At 48.3% G+C, this 18,239-nt stretch overlaps 2 protein-coding genes across 4 annotated transcripts; one reads left to right on the top strand and one right to left on the bottom strand.

The window, feature by feature from the left end:
- Nucleotides 1-1,530: 1,530 nt before the first annotated feature.
- On the bottom strand, nucleotides 1,531-5,593 carry SLC25A28 (solute carrier family 25 member 28). The gene is made up of 4 exons (XM_083443864.1): nucleotides 5,168-5,593; nucleotides 4,221-4,449; nucleotides 3,055-3,111; nucleotides 1,531-2,484 (listed from the first exon to the last, which is right to left on the bottom strand). The coding sequence occupies exons 1-4, from the start codon at nucleotides 5,576-5,578 to the stop codon at nucleotides 1,967-1,969; spliced, it is 1,215 nt and encodes a 404-aa protein (XP_083299990.1). The 5' UTR covers nucleotides 5,579-5,593; the 3' UTR covers nucleotides 1,531-1,966.
- A 35-nt stretch (nucleotides 5,594-5,628) lies between these two features.
- On the top strand, nucleotides 5,629-17,938 carry ENTPD7 (ectonucleoside triphosphate diphosphohydrolase 7). 3 transcript variants are annotated; one of them, XM_083443834.1, is made up of 13 exons: nucleotides 5,629-6,331; nucleotides 6,580-6,680; nucleotides 7,916-8,095; nucleotides 12,058-12,263; nucleotides 12,391-12,541; nucleotides 13,837-13,940; nucleotides 14,227-14,283; nucleotides 14,656-14,804; nucleotides 14,908-15,074; nucleotides 15,354-15,678; nucleotides 15,760-15,845; nucleotides 16,008-16,169; nucleotides 16,876-17,938. In XM_083443834.1, the coding sequence occupies exons 2-13, from the start codon at nucleotides 6,673-6,675 to the stop codon at nucleotides 17,102-17,104; spliced, it is 1,824 nt and encodes a 607-aa protein (XP_083299960.1). In that variant the 5' UTR covers nucleotides 5,629-6,331; nucleotides 6,580-6,672; the 3' UTR covers nucleotides 17,105-17,938. The 3 variants fall into 3 exon arrangements, with proteins under 3 accessions (XP_083299960.1, XP_083299961.1, XP_083299962.1); XM_083443835.1 differs by lacking the exon at nucleotides 5,629-6,331 and adding an exon at nucleotides 6,380-6,424; XM_083443836.1 differs by lacking the exons at nucleotides 5,629-6,331; nucleotides 6,580-6,680; nucleotides 7,916-8,095 and adding an exon at nucleotides 9,704-9,954.
- The last annotated feature ends 301 nt before the right edge of the window (nucleotides 17,939-18,239 follow it).

The following is an 18,239-nucleotide window of genomic DNA, read 5'->3' as shown; positions in this document are numbered from 1 at the left end:
AAGCTGCAACTAGGGGTTGTTCTTGGCTTACCAATTGTGGTTTGCTTGCAGAAGACAAGCCACAAGGCCAGGCTTGGATAGAACACTAAGCCAAACCATGGCTTTGTTTCAGGAGTGTGGCAGCAGGATTTCCCACCTGTACCTGGCATGCTTATGCATTCTTGTTTATTCATGGTTTGAATTACATGTGAACTGGGCCACAGAGAAAACTTTCTCAAAATTAATGTTTACACCACCACAAAGATTGAGGGGAAATGCCAGTCAGGGAGCACCAGGCTCTCCTCTGCATTGCCGCAACAGGTGAGCCACCTTGTCAACTTTTCTTTCCCAGGAAGACAAGAATTCCCTGTCAAAGTCTACCCTTCCAAGACAGATCAAGTCAGCAAGAAGCACAGCTAGCAAACCCATGTATTAACAGTCATTTTGAACATAAGATCTATTTGCCCTTTTGGTTGAACTTCAAAGCTCTAAAACATCAGTTCTCTCTCCATCCCTCACATAATCCTAATGCAACAGAAAGTATGCATTAGGAAATCTAAAATTTGGCTATATCCATCATAAGCCACTGAAGACAGATGTATTGTTTTGAGGTTTCACTTTCCTTGCTGCAAAAGGCAAAGGGCACACTTAGGAAGCAGACAGGCTGCTCAGTAAGACACTGGCTCAGTCAGAGGTTTATATTCACCTCATTTGTGTATTCTTCCTCTTCCTAAATGGCACATTCCAAATCTTGGGATCAAGAGTAGGAGGAAAGATTGTCACACTTCCCCCCTAAGAAGTAAGATGAAGCCCATTAACACAGTCATTTTTGTTGGCCATTCCAAGTTAAAAGTTACCTGGAACCTAAGTGCGTACTTTTGGAGTTCCTGCAACATGGAGGGGCCAGCATCATAGGACAAGGCAAGCAGAGAATGCTTTATAACTGCAGATGGATAAATGGTGTTCCCCAATATCACCTGTCTGCCTGTTCTCAAACTACAGCCTGGCTCTGCTCTTTCATATTGCTACTCTGTTGTGATAGAGGATAATAGGAACAAGAACTATTTTTTTTTTACATATGTGCACACATGCACCTGTGTATTTTCCACCACAGTATATATATTACTGGAGGACACTGCAAGCCAGTTGAAAGAACACCTGACTGAGGCAGACACTGCATCTTTCCCCCTGCTACTATAAGAATGTGTGTTTGAGCTATGTTAGTAGGTAAGAATACCGCTGAAATATGTATGGGAGGAACAAGAATCACCTAAAGCTGTCAGTTGCCTGGTGCTGGTATCCTGTAGGAACATAAATGCTCTCCAAATACTGTTTAATGACAATAGAAAGCTGGTTCTTCATGGATCAATATTGGTCATACAAGATGTGGCATTATATGATACTAATCTCACTTCTACTCTCCCACCTACCACAAGAGGAAACAATTTAGACCACCCTGCTATAGGTTGGTCCAACTTACCTGTAACAAAGCCCTATAGAGCTGTTAAAAAGAGAACAAGAGGTAAGGAGAATAAGAGCAAACAAGGGCTGTGACGATAAAGCAGACTTTATTGGAGGTGCCAAGGGCCACAACAATCAAAGCCTTCCCAGAGAGCATGAGGTTTGTGTGTGTGCTACTAGACAACAGCTCAGCTAACACTTCCCCTGCCTCCATCACCACGTAGTTGTAACAGCAACCCATGCAGGGTATGCAGGTCATCACCCCAAGTTCCAATGTGCTCACGGTAGCTCATGGTAGTCTCCACCTCTTTTAAGGGAATACAACTTTTTGGGCAAGGGAGATGCTTGTTAGGTGACAGGCTAGAAAAGGGCAGGCCAAGCTGCTGCTCATTGTGTACTATCCATTTGGGAGAAGGATGATGGGCTGTGCAAAATGCAGCAGCAGGCAAGAGGCGGCATCGTTATTCCAAAGGCTTGCTTGTCATCTGAGTCTGGCACCAGCCAATCCAGCGGGTGGAGTCACATTTCACTTCCCGGCCAATCGCTCCTCCTTTCGCTTGGTAAGGAAGTATTTGAAGAACTCATACACAGACCAGGCAATGGCTGTGGAGGGCATCTGGTAAATGACACGTGCTTGTACCCCTCGAAAATAGGCAGTCAGCCCACCCACGCGGTACACCGTCCTGAATGCATGAGCCATGCCTGTAATGTGCCCACTGATGTTGGTATTCAGTGCCAGGGCCTCCTGGGTATTCAGCAGTGTCTTGCAAACGTCCAATGGGGTGGTGGCAGCAGCAGCAATGGCTCCTGCACAGGCCCCTGCCACCATATGGGAACTAGGGTTGTACTGTCTGTGAGGATTGAGGTGTTCCTGCAAAGATTCATATGCCATGAAGTGGATGGCCTGGAAGGGGATGTTCATAGTCAGCTGAGTGGTGTAGCTTCGGTAGAAAGCTCCTGCCCCTTCATTGCACCATACAGCACGTACACAGTCTGTTGCTCGCTGGTATGGAGAGTTGTACATCTGCATTCTCTGCTTTACCACTGATCACAAGATGACAGCAGCAGCCCAGCCATGGAGACGAGAGAAGGGTAGGGAGGAGCAAAGAAAAAATAAATAAGTAAGTGCAGTGATCTGAACAGTGTGCATTCTATGTAAACACTTGAATAGATTCAGGGGCCCCTGCATCCCTTAAACTTGCCTCAGTGTGATCTATCTACCCACCCAGCAAATCCTGCAGAACTCTACAACTCATGAAAAAACAGTAATGCCCCAATTCTGGAATTGTGAGACACCAAGTAAAAAACGGGGGTTACTGAAATGTGATCTGATTTTGCCTACGCAATGTAGGGAACACAAATATGAAAAACAAGTTGCAATATTGTTTTTATGTCATTTATCAACACCAAGAGCAAGGGCAGACACACAAATACATTCTTTGCTTCAGCCAAAGTCTTGTCCACCACCCACCCGCTGCATCCAAAGAACCCTTGTAGCAGGTAAGGCTGCATGTCTGAACTGTATCACAAGCAACATGAAAGCACCCCCTGGTGACAAGAAGGGAGCAGCACAAGCTGCATGAAAGTTGCAGGACTGCTGGGAAGCAACATTACCTTCTGCTGGGTTCATGGCTGCATCATGAAGCAATGTTGCCACACAGCCTGCTGCGCCTGCAAAACAAGGACTATTACATGTGAAAAGTGGGAAGAAGACCTAAGGAGGTTTCAGAATGTGCCACCGGAGAAGTGTATGCGAGCAAATAGGGACACCCCCCTCCCCAAGACAGAATGAAAGTCCATTGAGAAATTAGCATCAGTTTTCAGAAAGGGAATATCAGAAATATTCAAGGCTCCAGTGCAGGCAATATTTATCATATTAATCTTGACCCACATTGGGGGGGGGGGGGGAATCAGAAGACTAAGACTGCAATCCTAACTCCACTTACCTGGGAGTAAGTCCACTGAATTAATTAGGACTTACTTCTGAGTAAACATGGTTAGGATTGCACTGTAAATTATCTATCATCTTTCATTCCTAGAGCAGAGAAGAGCTAAGACCGTCTTGCAGCTATTTAGGATTCTTGCAGCTATTTAGGATTCTGCCGTCGTCCTGCTAACACATCCAACAAGCTTCAGAGTGAGACGAGTTAGTTCCAAAATTCTAGGATCTCCAGCTAATTGGGTCTTCCTATTATCTGTCCAGACTATCAGAGATGAAGGAGCCTCAGAAGCATGCTAGTGTGAAAAAGTAAACGTAAGCAGACCAGACTCTACAACACGTTACAGCAAGCTTGGGGTTCTCCCCACTCAAAAATGAGGGTGCTAAAAGGACAAATGTAAGAGCAGATACAAACATGGACACATCTGGGACAGCTGCTTCAAAGGAAGAGCACTATATAAAGTCAAAATGAAATACAAACAGCAACACACCCATTCTTCTATCATATTTCAAACTATCTTCACAATAAAAAAAAGTTTCTGTCTGCTCTGGTGGAAACTGCAGCTATCTGCCCCATATTCCCAAAATCCCTTCTTATTCACAAATTCCTTTCAAAAGTCAATGGCAAATCCTACATTCCTAATGATCATGGTTAGATAATGTTTGGAGTAAAGCAGAACACAGCATCAGGGAAGAATGTCAATAGTAAACAGGATTCAGAAGTTAGCAATATAAGAGCAGTAAGAAAGAACCAGGCATCCAGTTCTTCATTTCACTAACAGTCCTAGCTGGGAACATAGGGACCCTCAGGGTGGGGCAAGGAGTCAAGAAGGGACAATACCGTTGGCCACATGACTATTGCCCCCAGCATGGATAATGTCGGTAAGTGTCTTTTTCAACTTTTCGTAGCAGGCGAAATACAAGGCATGAGCAGGGCCTGCCCCTGTGGCTGTGATGTTCAATCCACGCATGGGTCGCCAGATCCCTTCAGTCCGCACGATCCGCCACAGGGCCTCCAGCACATTCCGGTAGCGAGCAGCAGGTTCCGGTTGCAGGCTCTGCATCCTTGTCTGCCAGCGCAGGGAGGGGAGCAGGTTAGATATGCCAAGGGACTTAGCCTAGTAAGCGCTCCACACCCAGCTCTCCCAACCCAGGACACTCCTTCCTTTCACAGCCATTCAGCTGCATTTGATGGCTGCACACAAATGAGTGCTCGCAGGTGTCTGCAGATGGGGGGGGGGGGAGCTTCCCGTCTGCCAGGACTCTCCCGTGTGTACAAACCCCCCACCACCACCTTACCCCTTCCTCCCAACCCCATGACCGAGACCAAATATTTCTGGAACCAGGTCGGTCGCTTTGGCGGCAAAAGTGAAGGCCTGAAACGTGATCAAGGAAACCGATCTTGCTTCTTGTCAACTAGTGGCGGCAACACATAACTCTCCTGTCAAGTGATCGTTCGTTGGCACTTCTGCCATTAGCCAGCAAAAGAGCCGAGAACGTGTTTGATCCATCCCTCCCCGAAGTCGTTAGCTCCATCGCATTCATCGGGGGACACCTCCTTCGCCTGTCAACTCTGGGGTTTTTTTCCCTTTTTGCTAAATTTGGATCGTGTCGGACCGTCCGGTGATGCGGATTAAAGTGCAACACTAATGAAGATCGTGTGCCGGTTAACCGCTCTCAGGTCCTGCCCATGAACTCCCTCGTCTCGTCTCGTCTCAGCTTCCCGCCCCCCCGCCAGCACCCGCCCTGCTCCCGGAGGCGCGAGAGCAGCTCGGCGCCCGTGCTCACCTTGACACAGTCCACCGGGTACATGAGGCTGTGCTCCAGCACCCCCGCCACAGCCCCTGCGAGCATGTGGGTGGAGGCGGCGGAGCCCCGCGGGAGGGCCTCGTAGTCCGGCTCCGGGCCGGCCTCCGTGTCCGTGCCAGTCCCTCCCGCCCCGCCACCCCCCGCCGGCCACGCCCAACCCGCCCCTCCACCGTCGCCCCCGCCCAGCAGCAGGAGGAGCTGGCGGCCCGGCTCTGCCCCACCGCGCTGCCCGGGCCCTGCCGCGCCGCCCGCCCCGAGCTCCATGGCACCGCCGTCGAGTCCGTTGCGGGCTGCACACTCGGTCCTGCGGCTCCCGCTCTGTCCGCCCCGCCCATGGATGTCACTCATTGGCCGCCGACGGTTTTCGCGCCGCCCCGAGCCAATGTCCATTGGTAGGCTGCGACTCACGCTCGCTTCCATTGGCTAACGTCCGTCCTGTCTCCCGCCCATCCAGAGAGGATATTGGGCAATACCTCTTTGACCTTTCGTTCGTTCCTCACCCGATTGGCTACTTTTCCGCTTTATTCGAGATACGTGAGGAAAAGGAGAAAATTATTGGCTACGATGCCTGCCGTTCAAAGTGACAGGCTTGTAATAAGGCTGCGCAGTTTTCTATGGTGCGTGGGGTTTGTTTGTGGATGTTGGTTGGCTTGCTTTCAGTGATGACGTTGCCGTGGGAAGAATATGCCTGTACATTGGTGGACCAAACATGCAGTGTGAGGGTTGACTGGGAGCTGCGAATGGGCAACAGGGCGCCTGCGCGTCCCGGCGAAGACAAGGTCTACGTTGAAAAGCTACCCTTGGGCCTACGAATTGGGCAATGTACGCATGACGTAACGAAAACCCGCCCGAATGACCCTCGCCGGGTTGGCCCAGAGCTTGTGACGTGTTGGAAATTACTGAATGACACTTGAGGAGAGTATCGGGTCCCGTCCTGGGAAGCGCGGCGTGCCCTTCGGAAAGCGCAGCTGGTTGGCTGCCCGCCGCGGGAGGCGGAGCCCAGGCCGACTCGGTTCCGTTGCGTCAACCTTACACGGGCTCTGCCATTGGCTGCCCCCCAGCCCGGTCGCCCTGGGGACGTGGCTGGAGCAAAGGGCCGACGAAGTCGTGGCGCCGGACGGCGAGCGCGGGGAGAAGGAAGCGGTAAGTCGGCTCCCCGGGGAAGCGGGGAGAACCGCCTGTGTGGAAAGGGAACCGCGGCACTGCCGGGCGGAGGAGCCTCCTCTGCGGCCAGAGGCGCGTCTCTCTCTCTGTGAAGCTGCTCTCAGCATGGGATGAAATGCGGAGCATTAATTAACGGACCAATTTTGTGGCCCTTTCAGGGGGTAGAGGCGGGAAGGTCGTCGGCGCTGGTCCCTGGTTTAACCACTCCGTCTCTTCCTTTTTTTCAGGGTCCAGGATCATCCCGCAACTTGGAGGGACCGAAAGAGATGCTACTTCCTCCCGGGACCCGCACTGGAAGCTGACAGACTGTGGGCGAGCACATGGCCAGGTGAGGCGATGGGATCGCAGGTCCCCCTCCGGATTACCCGCGCCGTCTTCTTTCCGGCATTGTCGGCTTCCTCTGCCTCGTCGTACCCCGTGGGCGTGGGTCGCTTCCCGGCTGCTAGGCAGGGCGGTGGCGACCTTGATGCCACTGGAAGAGCAGGTGCGCTGTGGGAGCCTTGGGGGCTGGAGTTTGAGACCTCTGACCCACAAGCGCAGGGGGAGATCAACAAAGAAAGTGAAGAATCCTACAAAGATCTATTGACCTGAAAATGAGATATATCCCAGCACTGATCTGGGTTCGAGATTGCTTGTTGATCGGCATGGCTTTGGGACGGGGTTTTGCATTTAGAACTGCTTTGCTGTTCTTCCTGAAAACTTTGGCGTTGCCTTTTGATTTGTGCTCATGGCACGATCTTCTCTTGCCGCTCAGAGATTGGGATACACACAGCGTTATCTACCCTTCTCTTCTGCTCCCCTGCCCCTGGTGACCCAAGTTACAATGACGCTGTCAGCCTCTTCCCTTGCTCCCTCTGTGAGGCTAGTATGTCTTAAAAAGCTCTGCTGTTACAGCCAACCTGGCTAGCAGCCACTTAAGTTCAAAGATCACAGCTTGGTGCTAATCGGTGCAGGGTAGAAGGGCAGCCCGAGTGTTTCCAAGTCTGCAGAGTATCTGTGATTGTTTCCCAGCACTTTAACCCCATTATTATTCAAGTCCCAAATGCATGGTTGGGAAAGGGGAAGTGGGAACGAAGAACATAGCAGAGGCCCACCTGCAAGTTAGGAAAGATTGAAAATGTACAATGCACGTCATGTGTGCCTTTCCACAAAGCTGTGTTAATGATTATGGCTGCAATCCCGGGGAGTAAGCCCAATGAATGTAGCAGGATGTACTTCTGAATGAACATGCATAGGCTTGTGTTGTCGGTGATTAATTGCAAGCTATTGCTAGCTGACTCAATTGGCTTGTTTAGATGCAAGGTTGCCAATGCCGCTAAATATTGTTTTAAGACTGCAGTACTCAGTACTCACATGGGTCCCGTCTGCTCCTTGTTACATTCCCAGCTGCTTTGGAAGAAGGATCCTCCTGTACCAAACTTCCAGCTGTAGGCTATGCTGGTTTAGCTGTGTATGTTGGAAGCTTCAGCACTTGGATTTCTTGTTGGCAAGGACCTGTGGCTGACCGATGAGGCTTTGCTAGACGTTTAACAACTGTTTAATCTGATTTTTCCCCTCTTCCAGGATCAGTTTTTCCTGCCTGTGTCCAGCATCTTGGCACTTCACAGTGCCTTCAGTGAGCCTTTGTCTCCGTCAGCGGCTGGGCCTGCTGGGCCTCTTACTTGCAGCCAGTATTTTGCTACTTGTGGGAATCACAAATCTATGGCGTTGGAAAACTAGTTCTCGGGACTGGCAGTCTGAAAGGTGGGTGAATGTGACGGCACTGGCATGAAGTATGCTAAGATAAGGCAAAAAGATGCTTTCAAAGGAGTCAGTCGACTTCCATTGCTTGCCTTTCCAAGTTAGCTAAGCTTTAGCAAAGCATTCTAAATTAATTGCTTCTGAAATGGCTTGTTCATTTAGGCATAAAGGCCACTTTGTACCCTACAAAACGCATAGAGAGATTAGTTAAGAATACAGCACAGTACTGCTCTGAGACAGCTAGGGCAGCCAACAGACTTCTGAAAAACTATGTTCTAAAGTAAGGTACAGCAGCACAAAATATCATTTTTGCACATCTTTGTGAGATAAAGCCAGATATAATTATTTTTTTCCTGCTCTAAAATAGAGGAGAGCCACAGGAAATGAAATGGGTTTAAGGAAGCAATTGTCCAGCAAGACAAATTAGTTTATGCATGAAATGAAACCAACCCTAAAGGGCATAAAGGTGTCTTTAGGGTTAGAAAGTACTGTGTGCCTTTTAATCAAAGCTAAGATTATTCTGTACTTTGGGGTTCCCTCTAGGTGTTTTTGGAGTCCCAAATCCCATCATCCCTGGCCAACATGACCAATAGTTGGGGATGATGGGAACTGAAGTTTATCAACAGATGGAGAGCCAAGGGTAGCTACCCCTGCTCTAGATGTTGGACTACAAGGCTCATTGTTCCTGACAATTGACAATGGTCACTGTTACTAACAGGAGTTGGGAGTCCTAACACCACCTGGTGGGGGGGGGGGACAGGTTCCTCACCCTTGCTATACATGCTAAGCATAATGTAGAATCTGGTTTCCTGGGGAAACTATGGGGAAGGGGGGAGTTAGTGGCACCAAACAAGGTGGCAGTTTCTATGGCACACAAAGTCCTACTATCCCCCTCCTTTCCCCTCTGTTCTTCTACGATCCCGGTCTTGGATTACAAAATTGGGCATATCGTTCTGCATTTTTTTGTGTAACACAAATATAGCAGTAGAAAAGGAGATGCTTGATGGAAAAAACCACAAAGGAAATGGCAGGGCATATTTCACAGTTCCCATCCAATAGCAAAATGGGAGTGATAGGAAGAAGCCACATGGACTGAGTTCAGCTGGCATTTTCCCACCAACAAAGGCTGAAGCCCTTTTAAGCTGGAGGGGGAGGAGGAAGATGCTGCGCTAGTCCTGCTGAGCGGTGCTTTCACAGGGCTTCTGTTGGCGCTCTTCATTTAGTGAAATGTTGGGAACGAAGGACTGTCAGCGTGTCAACATAAGAACCCAAGGTTTAACTGCTGGGAAGTCCCAAATTTTGCCCTTAAATGATTCCCAACCCACACATATAATGCTCTTCAGTACGTTTGCACAGGGGACTGGCAATTCTGCTGCCAGTTGGTGTTCTGCAATTGGAAAGTGTGAGGTATCTGGCATAGAAGCAGTTGCTTGAGCTGGTTTGCCCACCTTCTTTTACACAGTCCCTGTTTGGGTATTCAGGCTTCACATGTAAGCAAAAATGTGAGGAGAAGCTGGAGAACTGTGCTGCAAAACCCTCTCCACAGCATCATCTCTACGAAGTTCAGAGCTTTCTCTCTCTCTCTCTCTCTTTCTCTCTCTGTGTGTGAAGTCCTGATTTAGCAGACTTCTAAATCGCACAAGGAACTGCCATGTGGAGAAGAGGCTTCCCACTTCAGACACCTCACTTTTCCCTATACCCACTCCTCTTAAGATGAGTACAATTTCAAAATGACTAGATGTGTGACTTGAAGTATTAACACCAGTCTGCTGTTCCTAAAGAAAGGAAGTTGTCAGTAAATATAACACCAGAGAGATAGGAAAGCATAAAAGACAACAAGCAACTCATAAAGAAAACAAAAGGTAAAAAACAACAACAACAAAACTTCTTAACATTACTAACTGGTTCTTCGTTGGTGTTAAATATGCTTGGCAGATTACTAAGAATTAAAAATTACTAAACTAGGAAGTAATTATTTACATTTCTGTCCATAAGATGACAAAGAGCAGTTCTTTAAGTCAAGATGAAAGCTTTTGATTTTCTATTGGCAATACTGCCTGTCCCCCAGTTGCATCTTAAGAAATAAAGGGATAGTTTTAAGATTCTAAGTTAGGATCCCCCAATCTGAACCAGACGTCTCATGGTCTGCTGGAAAATGACAGTACTTCCTCTGAAGCCAGAATTTTATTTGATATGCTAAAGAGGGTCTCTCCAGCTGCGGTTCTTTATAAGATTGACAAGTCTAGACTTGTTGATGTTATCACTTTAAAATGGGCCATTAAGATAAAGGTAGGGTAAATGTTTTGGCAAAAGCCAGCTATTTGTATTTGACAACCACCTTAAACAAGTCATTTTCAGACCAAAGGAGAGATTGGTAATTACTTTTAAATTCACATTTCCTCTAAACTATACATTCACATTGTATACATTCTCTCTGCTTCCCTTATGGCAGGTAGCAACTTGCCTTTAATTTTAAAAGGGCATTTCTGCTGCAGCTTTTGTTTGCATAATATCCAGTTAACATCCAGCATTTATTTGCATTACATCCTGCAGTAATTATATTTATTAATTATCGAATGTATATCCTGCTTTTCTTTCATTGTGGAACTCAAGGTGGCATATATAGGAATCCAAGGTGAGCCCATCCTGGCAATAATAATAAATAATAATGCCCTGCTCATCTGGCTGGGTTACCCCAGCCATTCATCAGATGCACACCAGCTTACCTTCAGCAGGTTCATTGCTGGACCTGGGACCAATGCTTGTGCCTCTTCCTTCAAGAGCAGAGCTGATCCTACAAGATGCATTTAGCTGCATGGCTTTTATTTTTTCGATGTGATGTGGATTGGACAGAATTTTCTTGTTGGGACAGACTACCAATTACTGTACTCAAATAATGTGACATTCAATGGCTCCTCTGGAACTCAGACTCTGATCAACTTCTTGTCCCACCTGACACAGTTTAGAGGGCCTGGCACTGCCTCAGCCATGGTAGTCCTACCACATGGCAGGCCTTGGGTCTTCCTGCTTCTCCTTTTCCTTCGCCCTTTCCTCCTTCCGTGAATGCTGATTAACAGATGTAAACAAAGACTGATATAGTAGCTTATGCCGTAACTTTTGTGACCTGACCTTCTGTCTGTGATAGGTCTGGCTTCTCCTCCCTCTTAGATAAAATGCAAATGTATTTGTACATCTCTTGGCTCCTGTGTCCATGGGGAAATCCAACTAGAATACTTGGGATGGTGCCTGGCATTTGTGAGAGCTGCTGCTCTAGCTGAGTGCCCAGGGAATCCATGCCCTCTTCTGCAAAAGTCAGGATGTTGGAACATTTGGCCCTATGGCAGTTGGCTGTGGGATGGCCTTATTCAACCCTTACTTTGTTCCACTGCTGCTGCTGCTGGGTGGGGGAAGCAGCAGAGGCTGTGCTGACTGAGCCAGAATTTCCTTCAGCACAAGAAAGGGGAGCAGGATCAATAAGAACTAAGGTGGCATGAATTCTCTGTCTAATGGATCTGCAAAACCCACTAATTTGGTTAGCTTTCTTCTTAATGGCTGGACATGCTGTGGTCTCCCAGTCCTGTTTTCTGATTGCCCCGATGAAATGGCACAAAGTGGGTGGGTTGGGATATCTGCTTCAGTTCTCTGGTTCCTGGGGAGCTGAAGCCAGTGCCTAATCCAATAACTTTCCTCTGGTTTCTAGAAGGGGGAACGAGAGCCTCCGCAGGGACTGGATGCACATGCTGGGTCAGCATCGCTTGAAGCATTTATGGAGAAGTGATATAGGCATTTTGTGTTCCTGTAATTCCTATTATTGCTGTTGTGCAATAATAGACAGCCTCTGAAAAACCAGAGCAGGCGTTCTATGGAATGCTGGATCTGCCTTTTTCTTTTTCTTTTAGGGGTGTGAAGACTGTTTGGTCTGGTCTCTGTCTCTTAACTCCAAATCTTCCTCATTCCCCTTGCAGGTACCTGGAACGGTTTCATACCTTGGAGGCAACGGACACAAATAACCCATCTCTCAATTACGGGGTGGTTATTGATTGCGGGAGCAGCGGGTCCCGGGTCTTTGTATACTTTTGGCCACCACACAATGGGAATCCGCACGACCTGCTGGACATCCGGCAGATGCGAGACCGTAACGGCCAGCCTGTTGTCAAGAAGATCAAGCCAGGTTTGGAGATTTCCAAATGCCTTTTTTTGTTGGTGGCTGTGAACCCACAAGCACCAAGCACCTGGAGGTGGGCAGAGTTGTTCTGTAGAGATGGCAGCTGAGGGAATATTCCCTTTTCATTGTACAGGGATCTCTACTCTGGCAGCCACTCCAGACAAAGCTAGTGACTACATCAGGCCGCTGCTCAGCTTTGCTGCTGCCTATGTGCCCAGTACCAAGCACAAGGAGACTCCCCTCTACATTTTGTGTACTGCAGGAATGAGACTGCTGCCTGACTGGTGAGTGAGCTATATTTTTCCAAGACCTGAGCAGAGTAGGCTTGGGACTGGGGAGCAGGAAGTATCTCTTGGAGATACAGGTGGACTTTGCATCCTGAAGTGGAACGGGACAGGGTGTGGGGTGTATCTTCACTGTAGCAGTCAAATACAGCATTTCCTGTTTCCAAGAGTGGACACACAGGGGAATGTTGCTCCAGACAGGGAGGATTTCCTGTCATACCTGCTCTGGAGCATCCTCCCCCTGTGTGTGACCAGGTAGATGGGTGTGACCCTAGCAGACCCTATAAAAGGGCCAGTCACACAGCCATCTTCCTCTTTTGCTGCTCTTTTGCGACTCCTCTGCTGGCTCTTAGCCAGCAGCACATGGCTCATCCTTACAGAGGATGGAAACCACAAGGTAGAAAGTCTGAGGCCTAGCTCAGACTTCTTTTCTCTACAACTGTAACTGTCATGTCATTGTTTTTAAGAGGGAACTAAAGGGGAAATTTACCAGGAACAATCCAATCTGGACAAGCCAGACTGAATTGCTCAATTCAAATGATTCTAACAAATCCATCAACTAGCTTCCAGCAATGTGCAAGGGAATGTGCTCTGTTACTAGTAGTAATAGTAATAATAATAATAATAATAATAATAATAATAATAATAATAATAATTAATAATTTATTATTTCTACCCGCCCATCTGGCTGGGTTTCCCCACCCACTCTGGGTGGCTTTCAACAGAACATTAAAAACAGAATAAAACTTCAAACATTTAAAACTTCCCTAAACAGGGCTGCCTTCAGATGTCAAGGTGTTCCACAGGGCGGGCACCACTACTGAGAAGGCCCTCTTCCTGGTTCCCTGTAACCTCACTTCTTACAGTGAGGGAACCACCAGAAGGCCCTCGGCGCTGGACCTCAGTGCTGAACGATGGAGATTGATACTACCTCACTAACGTGAGTGAGGAAGGATAATATTTAATCAATATATCCTCTCCTATTATCCACAACATTCCCACACAGGGTTCCCTAACTTGATAGTGAGCAATGGGTCATCTCCACCCAAAGTGGAGCTGAAAATTAAGTCTTGCTTATGAAGTTGTGTGTTTGCAGATTCATGGCTGGAAAGAGACCAAGTGAGAAGGGTGACTTGCACAGGGGGACAAAAGGACAGGTTTTTGAAATGAGGTGGAGTTTTGAAATGAGGTGGAGTTAGACATCTTGGCCATTCAGCAGTGGAGAGGGGGGCTCATTATATTTCAGTACAAAGAAATGGCAGCTGCTCAGTTTGTCTGCTTGTGGATCTTCGCAGGCAGCAGACGGCCATCCTGGCAGACCTGGTGAGGGATGTGCCCTTGGAATTTGATTTCCTCTTCTCAGAATCTCAGGCAGAAGTGATCTCTGGGAAGCAAGAAGGTAGGTGTTGGGCCAGAAAGGCTCGCTCACTCCTTCTTAGGGAGTTTGGCAAAGGATGAAGGGAGAGGGGGGGAAGGTAGGTAGTGAGCCAGCACTGCACAGGATCTGGGGGTTTAGCTAGCTGTTACACCAGCTTAACTTGCTGCTGGCGGTGCCTGTCCCTTGGGGTTGTTCCCTCCCCTCAAACTTCACAGGGTGCTACTCAAGCATCACACAAAGTCCTGTACCTTCAAGGAACCCAACACTGCTCTTGATTCTCTTTCTTTCCCCTCCCCCAATTTCCCAGGAGTCTATTCTTGGATAGGCATCAACTTTGTATTGGGAAGATTTGACCACGAAGAAGGTGAGACTGCGGGAAAGGGACAGTGGAGTTGAATGGGTGGGTAGAAGTTTTCTCTTTTGGCTCAGTTCCCTCTTGAGGGAGGGAATCTCCAGCACAGTTTGCTCGATTCCCAGCAGGAATGGAGATTTGGCTTTCCCTCATGACCTGACCTAAGGCCCCTTCCCATTCTGCAGTTTAGCAGGAGTGAAGGTGAGCAAGAGAGTCTAGAGCTGATCCCCACTTCTTCCCTAACTTCTGCCCCCTCAAACCCTAGACATTTCTAGTGTTCAGCCCAAGAGGTATGGGGATGTGCCATCTTCCACCTCCATTTTCCATTGCTTTGGAAACTCTCTCTTTCTCTTTCTCTTTCTCTCCCTCCCTCTGGGATTGTAGAGGAAGATGCAGTGATTTCTGTGACCCTGGCTGGCCAGGAAGAAACCCTGGTGCGAAAGAGGACCGTTGGGATCCTTGACATGGGAGGTGCCTCTCTGCAAATCGCCTATGAGGTGCCGACTTCCACGTCCTTCTCTTCCCCGCAGGAGGTGTGTAGCTTGGGAAGGAAATATGTGCTATGGTCCAGGTTGGGCACTGTTTCTTACTCCCTCTCTCCCTCCCCCCTGCCACCCTCCCCTCTGCTACCGACAGGAGGAAGCTGCCAAGAGCCTGCTTGCTGATTTCAACCTTGGCTGTGACATGCAACACACAAAGCATGTGTACCGAGTCTACGTCAGCACCTTCCTGGGCTTTGGGGGCAACTATGCCCGACAGCGCTATGAAGAGCTGGTGCTGAATCAGACCACCGCCCGCAACAGGTGATGTCCTCATGCTGCCAGGTTTCAAAAGGTCTGGCTAAAGGCAGCTCTGGATTCCACTGCCCCCAGAAGTTCAAGGTGTGGCATCCTGGGAGAGGGTGTGTGTTTATTTGTAGGAGGCAGGCTCCCTGAGTGATGAGATCAATGGGAGAAGTTTTTGATGGTCCACATGCATACCTCTAGCCTGTTTCGGGGTGGCACGGAAGAACTCACCGATCATAACTTGCCGCTGGGGATGTCTGTGTTTTCCCAACCCTGAAGCTTAGGCTGTTGTTGCAGGTTACAGGGTGAGCAGCTTGGCGCAAATGCTGGTGTGCCCGTCTTGGACCCCTGCCTGCCTGTGGGACTGGAGGATGTTGTGGAGCATGGCGGCCAGACCCTGCACATCAAGGGCCAGGGGGACTGGCAGTCGTGTGCGAAGCAAGTGCGCCTCCTGCTGGCGGGAGACAACAGAACCACGGTCTCTCTGCGCAACACCTATCAGGCACCCATTGACTTTGTTAACAGCGAATTCTATGGGTTCTCTGAATTCTACTACTGCACCGAAGATGTGCTGCGCCTGGGAGGACTGTACCACATGCCCACGTTCACACGTGCTGCCCAGGTGACTCTAAAGTATGTGATCACTTTGCCAGGATAGGGGGTGTTGTTTCTGTGCCCACTCATGTCTTTTGCCTCCTTCCAGGATTATTGCAGCCTGAGCTGGTCCTTACTGACCCAGAGGTTCCGAGACCACCTATACTCAGCACATGCAGATCTGCACCGTGTCAAGTAAGAATCCATTCTTCCCTTTCACAGAGAATGTGCTTGGTCCTTAACTCTTCCTCCATGGACGGTGAAGGGGTGGGGGTAAGATTGCCTCCCAGCAGTCTTCTCAACTGATGAGCCTCAGTCCAGCGTATTTGTGATGGAGTCTCTATGCTCTGCTTGCAGGTACCAGTGCTTCAAATCAGCATGGATGCACCAAGTCCTTCATGAAGGCTTTCATTTCCCCAAGGATTATTCTGGTCTGCGCACAGCCCAGTTGGTGTATGATCGTGAGGTACAATGGACACTGGGAGCCATTCTCTATAAAACTCGCTTTCTGCCACTCAGGTAACCTAAATTGCTGCCCACTGCATGTTTTCTCATCTTAAGAGTGGTAGAGTTCTTTTGGTTACTTCAGAATCAGTGTTTCAAACAAGGTCTTCAGTAAAGAACTGGACCATGGCATTTGACTAGGAGTAAAATGCTGGTTTTCTAGCCCTAATTAGAGTGTTCAGTCATCTTAATATGCGAACTTGGGAGTAAGCCTCACAGAGTTCAAGATGAGGAGGGCTTACTCTCAATAAGCATGCATAGAATTGAGCTTGAAACATGGAAGAGTTCAGTACTCTGTGTTTAAAGTCTGAAGTTTCATTTTTTAAACTTGAGAAAGCAACTGATCTGCCAGCAGTGCTTTTCTGAAAAAACAGAAAAGGAGAAAGCAGACACATGCAGAGACCTGGTATGTTTTAAGAGGTACCTAAGGGAGAGACATCAAATGCACTCTCAATGAAGCACAGAGCCTGCATGAAAAGGAAGTTGATCCTTTATCAGTAGGAAACATGGTGTATAAATGTTAAAAAACTAAACCTATGTTTTTGACACCTCTCATCTATTTACAAATGGTCTGTAGGGCATAGGCCTGAGAAAAGCCAGGTATTTGGGAATCATACTTACTGCAGTATCTGGAATGCTTCTTTGTCTGCTAGTTGCAAGAGATTCAAGCTTAGCGCAGCTTCACATTTTAACTTCAGACTGATTTTTCTTTGCTTTTCAGGGATCTCCGCCAGGAGAGCATCCACCAACCTCGCAGCCCTTGGCTCCGCCTCTCCTTTGTTTATAACCACTATCTTTTCTTTGTGTGCATTCTTGTGGTGATGCTTGCAATTGGACTCTACCTCTTCCGTCTGCGCCGCATCCACCAGAAGCAGTTGCACGCGGCACAGCTGGACCTGCTGTGGCTAGCAGAAGTGGTGCCGCTGCCAGCACAGGAGGCAGCCTCCTGACAAAAGAACTACCTCTCAGCGAACTCTCTCCATGTCTGCCCTATTGGCAGTGGCTTTTAATGGGCCAGAAGCTGTGATTCTCTTGCGGGCTAGTCCGGAATTCTGCAGGACTCCAGCCCAACCCCAGGGCCTAAACAGTGTCTGCTCAGACTTGCCCCCTAACCCAAGCCGCTCAACCCTAATGGACTCTGGATTTTCCTCCGTGGCTGAAATCCCCAGCCACTGTGGGAGAATCACGCTGCAGGTGTTGTGAGGCAAGGGAAGCTGATCTCTGTTACCCTTGACAGTGGGCAAAAGGCAGCATAGCTGAAAGTGACCAAAGAAACTTGATTTACTCAGGAAGGGAGGGAGAAGGACCTTGTGTGGCCAAGAACTGGACAGCTCTCCCGCAAAAGGAAAGAAAGTGGTTCTTTCTGATGCTTTACTATGAGCACGCCCCGCCCCCCCTGTTGATGTCTGTGATAGGACCAAAAAAGGAGTCGTGCAAACAGGATTCCTTGAGGGTAAGAAATAACCTTTTAAAAAATCCAAGGCAGATAATTTGCTGCCTTCCTTCACACTCCTCCCCAGAAATACATTTTGCACACCCTCCTTTCAAATCCCACATTTACCCATCATTCAGTGTGTCTCAGTGCTGTTGTCCCGGCACTGGGGCTTCCAGCAGTTCCAAGTTTCACAGAAGACCACCTTGAACTGTGGAACGCTGTCCCTGGTACTTGTTTTAACAACACCTAGCCCATAAACTCAATCAGCTATGGGCTAAGTTAAATTATGAATTTGTTTTCATACTTGAACTCCAGTTACTGTAGCAATAAATTATGCTGAACTGTGTAAGCAGAGTTTCTTGATGCTAGTTGTGCTGGAAGCTTGTTGGTTGGTGTAGATCACTACTAGCTGTAAAAACCATAATTTCTCACCTGTGCTCAAGAATGAGAACCAATCTACAATTGTAGGCCTAAGGAAAAGAACTTGCTTTATTGCTGTATGGTCCTGAACACAATAGGGTTACTATCATAAATCCTAGTCTGGAAATTTGCAGTGGCTTAGTTGCTTACACCACCCAGATAGTTTACTGAAGTGCTCCTTGTCAGGAAACACACACCAATTTTGATTTCGGCCCAATACCAATTAGATG

Source organism: Podarcis tiliguerta (genome assembly GCF_965153285.1).
Source record: "Podarcis tiliguerta genome assembly, chromosome: 5".
In the NCBI taxonomy this organism is placed as follows: domain Eukaryota; kingdom Metazoa; phylum Chordata; class Lepidosauria; order Squamata; family Lacertidae; genus Podarcis; species Podarcis tiliguerta.
The sequence above is the reverse complement of the archived record's forward strand: the minus strand, read 5'-3'. Positions and strand labels throughout refer to the sequence as shown.

Bases quoted from the DNA above. Each gene is read 5' to 3' on its own strand.
- ENTPD7 (XM_083443834.1), top strand. The intron at 13,941-14,226 runs GTAGGTGTTGGG...CCAATTTCCCAG, and splicing joins GATCTCTGGGAAGCAAGAAG to GAGTCTATTCTTGGATAGGC. The intron at 15,679-15,759 runs GTGACTCTAAAG...GCCTCCTTCCAG, and splicing joins CGTTCACACGTGCTGCCCAG to GATTATTGCAGCCTGAGCTG.
- SLC25A28 (XM_083443864.1), bottom strand. From the start codon at position 5,578: ATGGACATTGGCTCGGGGCGGCGCGAAAACCGTCGGCGGCCAATGAGT. The intron at 4,450-5,167 runs GTGAGCACGGGC...CTGCGCTGGCAG, and splicing joins ACCCGGTGGACTGTGTCAAG to ACAAGGATGCAGAGCCTGCA. The intron at 3,112-4,220 runs GTATTGTCCCTT...CTTGTTTTGCAG, and splicing joins CAATAGTCATGTGGCCAACG to GCGCAGCAGGCTGTGTGGCA.